The sequence below is a fragment of the Lepidochelys kempii genome, chromosome 6, assembly GCF_965140265.1.
Source record: "Lepidochelys kempii isolate rLepKem1 chromosome 6, rLepKem1.hap2, whole genome shotgun sequence".
Lineage (NCBI taxonomy): Eukaryota > Metazoa > Chordata > Testudines > Cheloniidae > Lepidochelys > Lepidochelys kempii.
The window spans coordinates 24,826,874-24,842,290 of NC_133261.1; the positions used below are offsets into that span (position 1 = coordinate 24,826,874).

Consider the following 15,417-nt stretch of genomic DNA (forward strand, 5'->3'; position numbering starts at 1 on the left):
GAGCAAAGCAAAAAGCAGAGGTTTCAAAGGACAGTTTAAAGTAGGCTTCAGCTACTATTCTACCCTTGTCTAGTTTGAGTTCTTCACAAAGTTTAATGTAGGAGGTTAAAAAGGGGATCAAATTTGGTGCCTTTCCATATCATACACTGGATCTCATATAGTAATATATTTTTATTGGATCAATTCTTTGCATTTTCTAGACTGGATTTTTTCCTAAACCATCCAGTATTTTTAGCTCTTAAAAGTGTTTCTTTGAAGATCGCATTTGCTGCTAGACTGCTTTGATCTTAATGAATACAAAAAGGAGTATAATAGCAAAACCTTAAATAAACTACTTACATTTAAGTATGGTCTCCCTTTAAAATTTAATCAGGATAGAACACAAGAGGAACAATGTTTCAGCTCCAGGGGCCCAAATTCAAGAGAGGCGTATTTGAGAAACATCTCTGTGTCTGTTTATCACTCTTTTAGTAGCTACTGAGCTCTAAACTGTTATTTGATTTTTATGGTATTTATTTCTATGACTTTTGCTATATTTTTGATTAACAGTCTACAGTGATGCTAACAAAGTGCATAAGATCCACTAAAGCACATTTATAGGAGGTTAGAACCCAAACTGATTTTCAAGACACAATGAATTTGAAAATATGAGATATTGAATATGCCAATGAAAAGCAGTTTTTAATAGAAACCCAGTTACCCTGTAAATTTAAATTGGCAAGAATTTCCAGTATATGGAATTAAAATAAGGCAGGAACAGAGTTTAAGGACTCTGCCTATGGAAGTCATTCCATCCAAAACATCCTTTAAGATTTAAAGTACATTTGGACTTTGTGCACATTTTAGGGCATTTCCATTATTTGTGCTATAAAACCTTATGGATGCATTTTAAGCTGCTTACTCCATTTCAGCAAGAAGTCAAAATGTCCTAAGTAAAATTTATTTTTTTAGTTAATACAGCAGCAAGACATGTAGTAATGTGAAGACAAATTGGTTATTTAAATAACAGCACTGATCTAACAGCATCTGAGTTTAACGGCTGTTATTGTAAGCAAGTGCATTTTCTGAATAAATCGCAGGGGAGCAAAGTGGAGAAAAATGAGACCAGATACAAAATGCAGATTATATAGAGTGATCCGCAATCCTTTTAGATTACTTTACATACCTCTGAAAAAATGTTGTGTATTTCAGAAAATATAAGTATTTCACTACCTTTATTTCTGTTAACTAACACATATATGTTAGACATAGTATTACTATAAGTATTGGGAGTTCACGTTAACTGAACGTAATATACTCTCCCCACAATTCTGTTCACCTATGTCAAGTATCCCGAAACACTTTGCCTTACCAAATGTAAGCTTTGGCTTATATAAATAGGAAAACTGTCAGGAACAGGGCACATGCATATTTTACCATAGCAACAGGTAGAGAGAACGAGGAGTACTTTTTGCTGATACAGACTAACATGGCTACCACTCAAACAGGGAGAGAGTTACTCTCACAGGCCAGTACTGGAATGACTCAAAGGAAAAGGACAAGATATATAATTGTTCTACCTGGTACAAACCCAGGAGGTGTCTTCATGTCCATTGGTACCTGGAATGACTTTGTTCAGAACAAAGAGATAAGGGGTATGCCATGGTACCAGAAAAACAAAGTAGAAAGCCGATTGGTTAAATCTTGTTTCAGATGATGCATTCACACAATACCTTTTTATTTGTAAACAGGATGGGTATTAACAGCATAGCTTTGGGAGTGTAACTTTGGGAACACACCTTCTTTGTAAGGTGAATTTAACCTGGATGATGCACTGCACAAGATGCACTTCCTGGAAACTGGAATTATACTGAGCCTATCTTCTTGTACTATACTATTATTAACATTGTGCAATAAACCCGACTGATGTTATTGCATCTCAAATACATTTCTTAATGAAACAAAGTGTGGTCAAGCAGTTGACTTTTCAATTTATCAGCATTTTAATTATCACTTGGATAGGTAGTTATTGTTCCCCATATTTTGTGGATAAAAAAGTTGTATACAGTTACTTCAGGGTTCTATTCCCAACTCTAAAACATCAGACCCAGTCCCATCCTCTTAGCCACATTGGTTTTGGATTAGCAAACATATTGGCTATCCTGTCAGTATCCACTGCTTCAGCCACCAGATGGCTCTCTTCTCTCAGGGCCAAGAATAGACTCCAGGAAGCCCTATCTTTGCTGTCTATCAAAGTCCTCAAATTCACTTCTGGAAAATCCAGAAATAGAACCCAGGTGCCTTATATGGCAAAATAAACTTTTACCCACTTTACATATTTTTTCATGTTACCCCAATGAATATGCTACTTGGCTATGCTGCCTACATAGTAGAGATACTCATATTCATCTCTACAAAGTAACAAGACATATCATTTGCCTGGCAAGTAGTTGCACATGGTGATATCTACAGAGAAGGGGAATCCCATTTGTTATTTCTTTGCTAAAAAAATTCTCTGCATTCTGGTATTTCTGATGTATCTTCATGCTCCTTTGTTTTGCTCCCTCGGATAATTTTTAAAAAGGAGATTTTTTTTTCCTTTTTTGTATAAAATACATTTTTAAAAAGTTTAAGTATTTATGACAGTGGATGACAAACCTTCTCTTGCACTTTTAGTGCAGAGTGCTGTTATTCTAGATGTTCTACAGCAAGTCTTAGGGCATTGGAAGATACCAACTAATAGTTATTTTTCAGTTGCTCGAGAAGTGAGACTCTTTTGCATGTTTATAGTTAGAGAAGAACTAAACAAGTTAAATGGTTGGCTCTCATGTTCAAAGGGCAAAGCTATCTTGGTCTCAAAAGGTCTTCTACAATTAATGAATATTGTATCCTGCAAATCCAACTTTCAGTCCAAGAAAAATAAGACAACAGATTCATACTGTGCGAGCTGCAGAAAATACACCAATTCCAAAACAAGCAGTTTTCTTCGACAGAAAAGAGGTCAGAGTTTGAGACGCTTCGGCGAAACTAAAGCATATTCCTGACCTGTGTAGAAGCTGTTAGTCATCTAAGTTATTTGACCATATTACAGTTCCAAATAAAACAATTATATCAATGTTGGGATCCTTTAACATCTGACAATCAAATTTAAAAGGTAAATCAAACTTCAAACTGATAGAAGGAAACACTTTACACAATGCATAATTAGCTTAAGGAATAACTCACTGCCACGAGGTGTCATTGAGACCAAGAACATCATAGGATTCAAAAGGCGTTTAAAGTAGTACGGTGGCCTTTACTGCCCACCAAGGGCCCCCTCATGGCTAGGGTTGCCTCTGTGGCTGTCCTGCCTCTATTTCCCTTTAAGAACTCACCCAGTCTCCAGTGACCTACCAAGCTCAATCCTTTAATTCCACCAGTTCACATCAGGCTGGCAACAGAGTCAAATAACAAACTCAAAAGTCCAAAACAGTTTTTTAGTTCATCTTCCCTTCTTTAACTCCTGCTCACAGGAGTTATCTGGCTAGGGCTCTGCAGGATCCAAACTTGCTTCTCAGAGCTACTCCTTCCACCAGCCCCAGCTCCACAGAGTCTCCTGAGCATCCTGCCAGGCCTCCAGCCTATGGCTGTCTCAGCTACTCTCTCCCCCACACAGCTTCCTGTTGCCTTTTATATTAATAACTTGATTCCTCTCAGGTGGTACTCACCTTGTAACCAGAGCTGGCTTAGCACCAGGCTCTCCAGCCCATAGGCAAGCCAGCTTATTACAGACATTTTATATGTACAGCCACAGGATATATTTTAGCTTGTTAAAGAGATAGGAACCCTCATTCTTCTAGGCATGAACCACCACTAGTTGGAGAAGGATTTAAGTAACTTCCTATGGATAGGTGTGATGGGGTATACATGTCCCGCACTGGACAGGAAGGGGTTAACCCCATACTGTGGGCTGAGGAAGCCATGCCCCATTGCCCCTGCTGGGTAGGCTCCTACTGGAGCCACAGTATAAAAGGGCAAAAAGAAAAGGAGTACTTGTGGCACCTTAGAGACTAACAAATTTGTTAGTCTCTAAGGTGCCACAAGTACTCCTTTTCTTTTTGCAGATACAGACTAACATGCCTGCTACTCTGAAACCAGTATAAAAGGGAGCAATCCAGCTCAGTCTGGGCTGACAGCTGAGGAGAGAGGATGTGCGCTGCAAGCTCCTGCACCCAGGAGCTATCGGTGCCCCAGACCACAGAGGCCAGGCACACCAAGACTGCCCACAGAAGCCTCCAAGGGAAAGGCGTCTCCAGGAACTTTGCTGGTCAGCTACCCTGGAGAAGTAGAGAACCTGCCGACTATGGAGAAGATAGGCAAGGTAGAAAGTGGCCCAAGGGAACTAGACATTGGTCTGGCAATGGAATCATGAACCAGGTCAGCATGTTTTGGATGGATCCCTGCTGGATCCCCTGTTTGGATGGATCCCAGTAGTGAATACTCTTGCAACTGACAGGGCCCTGGGCTGGCACCCAGTGGAATAGTGAGGCCCTGGATCACCCTGCCCAAGCTGCCAATCCACTCCTCGGTGGCAGCCCACTCCCTTTGCCTGGCTGCCTGACCACACTGCCCTGCAAGGGAGGGCAGCCCCTAGTGACTCCTGCCACCCGGCCACACTGCCCTGCACAGGAGGGCAGTTTCACTGCCCAAGAACAATGTCAGACACTGGGTCTGCAATGGGAGCATGCCAGAGACCCAGACCAAGGAACAATGATCAGTCACTGTTTATACCCAGGGGCTTAAAACACATGAGATTTAGTGGTTGGATCCAATCACAACATACTGGTGTGTCCATCCAGAGTGTGGTACTGGACCCAGTTCAGATAACTACTAAAAGGGAATAGGAATCTTATTGCTTTAATGATTCTCTACTCTGTTTACGACACAAAGGAGTGAAAGCATTTTACTATAATCCATAGTTGGCAGCAATTACTTAAGATCTTTACAAGCATGCATTAGCCTAATGAAAAGCATTTTTGTAGAGAAATGATTGATAATCCATTGCAGAAAAATGCTACAAAAATGTTAGAGCAAATGAAAATGCTTAATCTGTAACAGACAACAATTAGCCACAGTAGAAAACTGCCTTAAAAAATGAACTACCAAATGGGATGAAATTTGGCTCACAGGAACAGTAGTGAACTTCTTCGTATGAAAGATCAGAAGAAAGCTGCAGACAAAAGTGAAGACCTTTCCTGTTGTTGCTCTTCATTTAACCAGAACTGCTGGAACTGAAAACATTTTTAACATTATGTTTCAACACCCCTCTGAGGTAAGGACATACTATTCCCATTTTACAGGTGCAAAAAGGCAGGCTGACAAAAGGTAGGATTTGCCTAATATAATAAAGGAAGTATATGGCAGAATCAGAGATAAAATCATCAGGACCTGTCTTCTTAGCATATATTCTTGAAGAAGTTTTTATAGTTTCCTGCGCTGTTGTGTGACATGTCAGCACTAAGAATTATCCAGAAGAGACACAGCAATTTGTCTCACTAGAAGTTACGTTCAGACCACTTCATTTCATGCAGTCACTGCCAGAAGTGATGTTCAGTTATAGGGGCCTGATCTACACTATAAAGTTTTACCAGAAAAACCTTCCTTGCGTCAGCACTTTATTGTATGCTTCCATACTTAAAATTGAGTCCTGCCAACGAAACCCTCAACCACTTATGACGCTCAAGTTAAACCAGTTCGGTGAGCAATATAAGCCCTCTGTCAGTATAGTTCTACAAGCACAATGCCTGCATGGAAGCAGAAGTACCTGTACTGATGTAAGCAGTCCTCTAGCAACAAGCAATGATTGCTCTGGTTGAGCTTTTGAACTCTGCTGCCTAGTTAAAGCCGTGCAAATCTGCAGATATCCGCTTTAGATCTGTGAATGCAGCTATCCACAGTCCATGTTTGCAAATCAGGTGCAGATACACATTTTGTATCCACGCAGGGCTCTAGTCACTGTGACTGGAAGTCTTCCTCCTGTTTAAAATCCCCAGCCCTGGAAATGCCTATTTTCTGCCATTTCTACAAGCATGACTCCAGCTCACCCACCTGCTGCTGCATGACCCAGGAATGAAGTCCTAGATTTCCTCAGGTTGTGGGGAGAGGAAGGTGTGCAGCAACAACTGCAGCATTCCCACCAGAATAAAGATGGGCACGCTGACACCGCAAAACTCCATGGAGATCATGGGGTACAGCAGAGATGAGGATCAATAATAGGAAAAGGAGGAGGGGTTGCAGCAGGTTTATCCTAAGTCAAAGGAGCAGAGCCTGCAAGACCTGCCCCTATGATGACCAGCTTGATGGCATACTGAGTGGGGATCTCACCAACACCTTGAGACTTTGGACACCCCGAAGACTCCAGGGGAAGACCCTCTGGAACTGGCAACCCAGGAGATCACTGAGAACGGGGATACAGATTGTGCTGGGATAGCCAAGATCTCTTCAAGTCCGAGCTGGACCCGCAGAGCTAATCAGTGAGGAAGTGGACTCCGGTAGGTGCAATTTAATAGGACTCCCCATAAATGCAGGCCATTTTGTTTATCTTTTCTAGGTCCCCCAAATACACTTTGCTACACCTTTCCCCCCATCAAAACGGTGACCAATTGTGCGTGGGGCCAAAGGAAGTCTGTCTTCAACTAGCTGCCTTATTTTAAAAGCATGAAGTGGCTGTACTATGCAATATGCAGTCAAAAAGACTGTAAAAACAGCCAAAAAGCATTACCAAATACATACTTTTACAGAAAATGCTTGCTTAAAACCCACAGAAAGCCACATTTAATGGACACAAAAACAGAGCACTTCCACGGATTTCAAAGTGAAAGTCTACATACAACTTACAGATCTTTCAGAGAAAGCAGTTACTAAGCACGTCCAAGTGTGTACATTTACAGACCCGGGTTACATTTTAAAAACCCCAAAGAAGGTGAAAATGTGTGATCAGCTCAGGTTTTGGCTTGGACAGGCTAACTTCACTAGCCAGCAGTCACAGGGCACTTGTGCTGCTGTTGAAGAAGCTGGTTTACTTTAGCATATGAAACTTTTCAGTCCACTGGCTCATCACGGAATTTTTCCAGCAATTAGCATTTAACTTTTGCTAGGACATTTTTAGGCAGAGCTGCCTTTGTTTCTCCCACCACAATAGGTAATCTTCCCACAACACTCTGTAAGGACCTCTTCAGGTATCATTGCTGAGAAGAGCTCAGAAGCATGACTCCAGGTGACAGCCAGAACTCTAAAGCAGTTCCCGTCTCTGCCCTCATGATTAATACATCCTCATGGCTCATGACTGCCTGTAGTAAGTGTCGCAGTCTTTACTACACCTGAAAGTGTACTGTTAAAAATTAAAGAAGGAGTAGCGATTGTGAACCTGTTTGTTTATTTTAAACAGCCCAAGGGAAGAAGTACAGAGCTGAAGTACTTATCTTCTGTCCTACCTCCCCACCCCACACCTAACACTCTCTCTCTCTCTTTATCAGTGACCTCAATGGCAGTATACTTAAAACTATGTCCTTTTTACACCAGCTGACAGCCTAAGCATGATAAGAAGGAAAAGGAAACTGACAGGGAAGACAGTCTCCAAATTGGTGCAAAGTGCTGAGTCTGGAGCAAGTAAGACTGGTGAATGGAGGAAGCATATGCTGGAGGGGATAAATACAGACAAAGAGATGCACCAAGACACACTGCAGCTGTTGAAACAGACTCGGCTGCTAGAGCATATTATGGATCAAAGCACCCGAAGATCAACTCCACAGCAGCTACTACACAGCACGGAGAACCACCTGGCAAGAGCATGAGATACTGGGGCCCACATTTGTAAAATTTCAACTGGTATTCTATTGTTTAACAGTTTGATTAAAAGTGTGATTAATTTTTTTGAATTAGCTGCGATTAATTGACATCCCTAGGCATTGCTGAGCTCAGAACCTACTGCGCTCAGCACCAACTCTAGCTCAGGCCAAACACCCCTCTCCTCAAAACTCCAGTCCCCCCAAACAGCATTATCCTTTCATTTAGCTCCAGTGGACAATAATGAGAACTGATTAGGCTACACCAACTGCAACCTCTCAGTCATGCAGTTGAGTGTGGACAGTACCTTGCACTTACTTTCTTGTAAGCGGTACCTAATAAAAACCCAGATTTCCTGTGTCTTACAATATAGAGATGTGGAACCCCCCACCCAAAAAATAAATTGATAAACCAGCTAAATTACTGTCTGGGTACTGCAAGATGTGTCTTAAAGCTTCCCTTACCAGCACAGAACTTGCAGTGGCCTTAGTAATTAGCGTGGTCTCAAGCTACTCAAAAGCAACAGATGGCCTGTCCACCTCATCCCTCCAGCAGCACCTGGTCAGCTTCTCCGGTGATTTGTGTGGCATCCATGTTTTTGGCAGTGAGATGGAAAAACAGCACAAAACACAGTAGATTATAGGAGGGAACAGAGTGATTTGTAGAAATTTGTCCCCAAGTTCCTGTAATTCCCTAGAGAAGTGATGGTATCAATGGCAGCAGCCCCAAAATACTCAGCAAAAAACATCCACAAGGTAGTGCAACAGACCGGGGGGGGGGGGGGGTAGAGAGAAGAGAGAGAAACAGCTGTCTATCCAGAGTGATAAACATCTTTTGCCATTACCACCTGATGCTGTGAGGACACACTGCACTGGCAGAGGCTGCCAAACGTGAATGCACTCTACCAAAATACCTATGTTGGCGGCAGTATGCAAGTGGAATTTTGGAGCGTACATAAGGAGTTAGGTCTCAATTTGAGCTGGTGACTGTGTGGTATAAAGGCTCAATCTTATTACCAATGCCAAGAACCACCTAGTACCCAACTTTCATCAGTTTTAGTCATTTACATTCAGATAAATAATTAATGACTAAGTATATCTAAAATCCAGAATGCCTAGCAGTCAAAATTAATCATATGAGATACATAAATATTGCTGTTATATTGGCTGCCCATAGGGACAGATAGAAACAGTACATGCAGACTTGGAACGGTTAGTGGCATTTCATATACACTGTCAGTGCCAAAACCTGAGCATAAAGTGCTTTGACTCTGTGCAAAATGTCAGTCTCGCAGAGATCTGACCTTCCTTCTATCATTCGTTATAGTCAAAAGTGGCATTACATGCTTTTTGGCCAAGTCGTCAGCTAGACAAAACCACCCCAGCACACAATGCTCTCATACTCTTCACTGCCATGCAAAGGGTATGCATACCCTGACCCTACCCGGCACCACCCCAGAGATTCACAAGGATTGAGCCAGATCTGGGAACTTCACTTCACAATACCTGGTGTGATACCATCAACCGTGGTCAGTCTGGCTGGCCCAACGGTCTCCAGCATGCACGCTCTTGCTCTCACTGTGTGTGTGTGTGTGTGCGCGCGCACACGCGCGCAGTACTTAAAGATTACAGCTTTTGTGGACACTGGTTTAAGAGGGTTTGAGGTTCACGAAAATAAGAAAGGGAGACCAATTTCCTTCCAGATCTGTTGAAATTTACATTCTGGTTTACACCATGGTGACTGGCTTCCACTTTTGAATGAGTAACATTTTAGGAAGTAAAGATCCTCCCTATAATATTTATTGAAAGATAGAAACCGACAATTTTTTACTGCAGCTGAATCAGAAGTTCCTGTAAAACTGGTGAACTTGTATTGTGTGATCTTTTCAAGTCAACTTTCTGTCTCTCAGCTATTAGTGCCATTAAGGCCAAGTCCTTACTTTGCCTGACTGTATATATAGCAAGACCATGCTGTATCTATTGCTAGGTACTAGATGCATTTCACACGCACGTGAAAGTCAAAGCAAAATAAAGCTCAGTTACCATAGATTTCATACCTTCCCCTAGCCCCGCCTCTTAAACACCATTTATGACATTTTGAAAGTGTGTCAGAAGCCTTAAAGACTCTCACATACTATCCCACTCTTGGTGATGAGTCACAAAGTTTCACAAATGTGTCTGCTTTGTTTTTCCAGGCAGTTCTGCCCTGATATTTTGGGCTGATGCACCGTGTGAGACCTTAATCCAAGCTATTTTGAGAAAAAAAAATGTGAGTGAGCTTAGTGTCTCAGAATACACAGAGCGCGATGTGCAAAACCATGTGATCACAGGCATCGTACTAAAGTAAGTTCCTGCTCCTGCAAGCCACACTTAGTTTTGAGAAAGCTGTTCAATTTATTGTTGATGAGAGAACAAAGTAGAATTTCTCATTAGGAATCTCCCCCATCAATGCAGTACTCACCCCGGTGTGACAGCAGGTGGGATGACCAGTATTAGCTTAAATTGGGCTTCATGGAGAGCTTCCGAGAGGTGAGTGAGCAAATGAATCAGCTCCCTGTAATACACACACATTGTTAGGCGACAGGCAATAGATGTGGCAGGGTATCTGCATGAGTCATTTTAAAGTAAAACTCGAGGTAAAGACATGTAACAGGTAGTACACCCTATCTCGAAGATTTGTAGCAAGTGAAACATTCTAGGCAGATTTGTCAAGGCATGCCCCTTTTCAGCATCATTAAGTGTACAACACTGCTGGAGGTACTCCTATACTTATAGTCGGTTATAGTGGAGCTAAAATTTTGCCATTTTTAGTTGTAATTTTAATTTTTCCATTTTCACATGTAAATTCTCAGCTGAAATGTACATTTTGGAATTTTCCCCTGGGGCAGCTCCTGAAACACAAAGACATTGGTGTGCGTATGTGTATCAACTATATTCTCATCAGAAGGGTTTCAGAGTAACAGCCGTGTTAGTCTGTATTCGCAAAAAGAAAAGGAGGACTTGTGGCACCTTAGAGACTAACCAATTTATTTGAGCATAAGCTTTCATGGGCTAGAACCCACTTCATCAGATGCATGGAGTGGAAAATACAGTAGCAGGTATATATATACACAGTACATGAAAAGATGGGAGTTGCCTTACCAAGTCGGGGGGTCAGTCTAATGAGACAATTCAATTAACAGTAGAATACCAAGGGAGGACCTTGGTGGTGGGAATGCAGCATAGATGGAGTGAGGAGAGCAAGAGAGGGAGCAGGCAGGGCCGAGAGCAGAGAAGGGAAGCCAGTGAAGGGGTCCTGGTGGGCGGGATGTGGTGAGGGGGATGAGGGAGTCACCAGCAGCATTTTGGACACTCTACAGGGGAGTGAGGTAGGTGTCTGGGAAGCCAAAGTGGAGGGGATGGACATCAAGGGTTATGATGACCAAAAACCAGTCGGAGAACACTTCAACCTCCCTGGTCACTCAATAACAGACTTAAAAGTGGCAATTCTTCAACAAAAAAACTTCAGAAACACACTCCAACATGAAATTGCAGAACTGGAATTAATTTGCAAGCTGGACACCATCAAATTAGGCCTGAATAAAGACTGGGAGTGAATGGGTCATTACAAAAACTAATTTTACCATACTAATTTCTCCCTACTGTTACTCACACCTTCTTGTCAACTGTTTGAAATGGGCCACCCTCATTACCACTACAAAAGTGATTTTTCCTCCCTTGGTATTCTACTGTTAATTGAATTGTCTCATTAGACTGACCCCCCGACTTGGTAAGGCAACTCCCATCTTTTCATGTACTGTGTATATATATACCTGCTACTGTATTTTCCACTCCATGCATCTGATGAAGTGGGTTCTAGCCCATGAAAGCTTATGCTCAAATAAATTGGTTAGTCTCTAAGGTGCCACAAGTACTCCTTTTCTTTTTTCATCAGAAGGGGTTATCCCTTCAGTTCATGTTCAGTAAGAAGAGAGTTAAGCCAAGCAATAAAACTGAATGCTGTTCTGGAACAGACAGCCATTGAACAGATTCAGATGGTCATTGTACTGGTGAATTTAAGGTTAGTGGAATATGTGAAGATGCCTTCAGCAAGCCATGCAATCTTCAAAGCGTTTTGAGGCCTCAAGAAAACGTGGATGTTTTTAGAAACCTTTCTACCTATATATTTTCTGTACTTTTTTTAAAAAAGTCACTCTGTATGCACAAAAAGCAGATTTTTGTTTCAAAAGAGGTCACTGACCCTGCCGTACCTGAAATTATCACCCTCTATTGTGGCACAATTTAAAGGTTTCCACAACAGCCATTTCTTATAAATGAATCACTAGGAGTGTGAGGTGGAAAATAAAGTTAAAGAAACAGGTAAACTCTTAGGCCTGGTCTCCACTACACAGTTAGGTTGACGTAAGGCAGCTTACGTTGACCTAATAAAATCAGTGTCTACACTACAGCCTTGCTCCCACCAACATAAGTGTCCCACTACACTGACATAACAACTCCACCTCCACGAGAGACATAAGACTCACATCAGTATAGTTAAGGTGACGCTTGGAACGTTGGTAGTCCAGCTCCTTGTGGAACGGGGCGCTGAGAAGCCCCAGATGGCTCCCCTCCACAGCTCCCAGCAGCAAATGATGAGCAGAGGGGTGGCAGCCCACCAGGAGCCCGGGAGCCTGTAGGTCAGCTGCCATCGGAGCTGAGCCTGGGCTCTCAGCTCCCCCACTAACCTAAAAGAGGCAGTGTGAAGCACTCCTGGTGAGGATGCAAACCACTGACCCAAGGAGGGTAGTGTAGACAAGCACCACTGCAGTAATTACTGCAGTGGCTGTAAATCAACCTAATATAGGTCGACTTAAGTTTCTAGTTTAGACATACCCTTAAAAGATCCTCTTTTAGAAAGCTGCTATCACGTATAGAAGCAGAACTGTTGTTTTGCAGATACATTTGTTTTATTCTTCAGTTCTCCCATGGAACACTGAGTGCAAGGATCAATCAGCTATACAGGCAGTGTCAAAGAATCTTCTAATACTGAAGTTATGCTGTAATTTTCTCACTGTTAGGTGAAGTGGATGATTTATCAGTAAACTACATAGAGATAAGATGTAGAAATTAAGTTAAATGACTTTTAGCAGCTCAAGCAGAGTCCTTTATTACTTTCACTTCACAAATTAAATACTGTCCCTCTGTGTGTGTTCCTTAAGTCTTCGGATTCATCAAAACAAAGTCAACTTCCCTATTAGCAATAGGCAAGGTGGAAGCAGGCAGATGAGCTGAATAGGGAATTTAAAGTCTCTATAGTTACACCGCAAACCTACAGTGAACAAGTCAGAGGAAAAAGAAAATTCCTCAACCATAATACTATCTAAGAACACAGACTTCTAGAAATTGTGGTGCCAAATGGTTATTGCCGGAATCAAACCTAAATTACGCTGATACAAGAGGCACTTTGATGGTGCCTGTTTACTTATTTCGCTTACGTTGAACAAGAAAAAGATTCCTACGATTTGAAGGTACACGAGTGGGAGGCAGGTCATTTAGCAACGGCAATCCTAAACTTCATTCCACTTACTAGGTTACATTAGAACTGAAGTCCCAGAAAGACTAATTTTGTGTAGAGTAATCTGCTCCAGCTGCATGATGGGAGGGGAGGAATCCACTCCTCCCTCCCCCACCCACATGTTTTTTTGTTTTTGGTTTGTTTTTTTAAGTCAATCATCCTCTCTATAGTTAAGATTTTCACTTGGGGGTAGATTGGCTACTGTTGCACAGTTATATGCAGGAAGAAAATCTCAGCACTTTTTCAGACAGCATGGCTAAAACTGCCTCTGGAGTGGCAAACAGGACATTCCTACTTTACTCCCAAGAGCCTAGCACACTGCTTCTGCAGCATCCCCACTCCTCTGGAGTTTACTTGAGACCTGGTTGCCTCTGGGCAAAACATTGCACTGAAATACCACTGAACCATTCCACTTGTCACTATCTTACATATACTCCCGCTCCCATCCAGAGGGAAACACTAGATTGCAAGGTTTCAGAGTAGCAGCCGTGTTAGTCTGTATCCGCAAAAAGAAAAGGAGGCCTTGTGGCACCTTAGAGACTAACAAATTCATTTGAGCAGAGTGCCAGAAGGCCTCCTTTTCTTTTTACTAGATTGCAAGTAATCATGAGTGTCAGTTTTCTTCATTTGCCATATTTACCATCTCCATTCTCATTCTGGAAGAGTAAGAACTGCCTTTCCCATCCCTCAGTGTATGTATTCCACATTTTGAGCACCACTATCTTGTCAAAACAAGTCATTGATTTAAATACAGCATAAGAGAATCCCTACTCCAAGCTGTAGCCACCCTTTCCAAGAGTGACATTACCGCCACATCTTCACACACAAAAGTCAGAAGCTCCTGCCTTTTATATTCCTACCAACCAAAACATCTCAATCCCCCGTACCTGCCTCATCTCCCCCAAATACCTGTTAAGACAACTGGACTTTGCAGCATAGCGGAGAGGTTAAATCTGGCCAGTTTTGAACCAAATATACTGGTGGAGTAGGGGAGATGGGGGATGATGCAAGTGAATACAAAAGCGAAAGGGTTCCCACGTAGGACACCTTGCCGGCAGTTCTCAGAGGGGCTGCAGCTCACGGACACCTAATAACTGGTGCAGTGTGGTACGCGGAAGAGTTGATCCATCAGGTAATCAAGTCCCAGATCATTTACTGTTTTATTGTGAAAAATCAGCGCCTTGTCCGTCACCTAAATCCTGGAGTTATGTGCTTTTAATTTCCACTTCCAAATGGATGTAGAGGTGTAACCAGTGGTGAGCTGGACCAGGTTCACACCGGTTCACTAGAACCGGTTGTTAAATTTAGAAGCCCTTTTAGAACCGGTTCTAAAAGGGCTTCTGTCAAAGTTTCTTCCCGTCTCTGAACTCTAGGGTACAGATGTGGGGACCTGCATGCAAAACCCCCTAAGCTCATTTTTACCAGCTTAGGTTAAAACTTCCCCAAGGTACAAACTATTTTACCTTTTGTCCCTGGACTTTATTGCTGCCACCACTAAGCGTCTAACAAATATAACAGGGAAAGAGCCTGCTTGGAAACGTCTTTCCCTCCAAAATCCCCTCAAACCCTACACCCCCTTTCCTTGGGAAGGTTTGATAAAAATCCTCACCAATTTGCATGGGTGAACACAGACCCAAATCCTTGGATCTTAAGAACAAATGAAAAAGCAATCAGGTTCTTAAAAGAAGAATTTTAATTAAAGTAAAAGAATCACCTCTGTAAAATCAGGATGGTAAATACCTTATAGGGTAATCAGATTCAAAACAGAGAATCCCTTTAGGCTAAACCTTAAGTTACAAAAAGACACAAAATCAGGAATATACATTCCGTTCAGCACAACTTATTTTATCAGCCATTTAAACAAAACAGAATCTAACACATCTCTAACTAGATTGCTTACTGACTTTTTACAGGAGTTCTGACCTGCATTCCTGCTCTGGTACCGGCAAAAACAACACACAGACCAAGAGAACCCTTTGTTTCCACCCCCTCCACCTTTGAAAGTATCTGGTCTCTTCATTGGTCATTTGGGTCAGGTGCCAGCGAGGTTATCTTAACTTC

At 42.2% G+C, this 15,417-nt stretch overlaps 1 protein-coding gene across 8 annotated transcripts in view; it reads right to left on the minus strand.

Moving 5' to 3' along the window:
* CHID1 (chitinase domain containing 1) overlaps positions 1 to 15,417 on the minus strand; it is a 332,345-nt gene that overhangs the window by 272,642 nt on the left and 44,286 nt on the right. For 7 of the 8 annotated variants that reach the window (XR_012159318.1, XR_012159319.1, XM_073347176.1 and 4 more), the window contains exon 8: positions 10,264 to 10,356. The exons of the other annotated variant lie outside the window; for it this stretch is intronic. Coding sequence is in view for 5 of the 7 variants with exons in the window: in XM_073347176.1 (XP_073203277.1) it covers positions 10,264 to 10,356 (93 nt within the window). In the remaining 2 variants the exon portion in view is untranslated. The remainder of the gene's footprint in view (positions 1 to 10,263; positions 10,357 to 15,417) is intronic. 8 annotated transcript variants of the gene reach the window in all.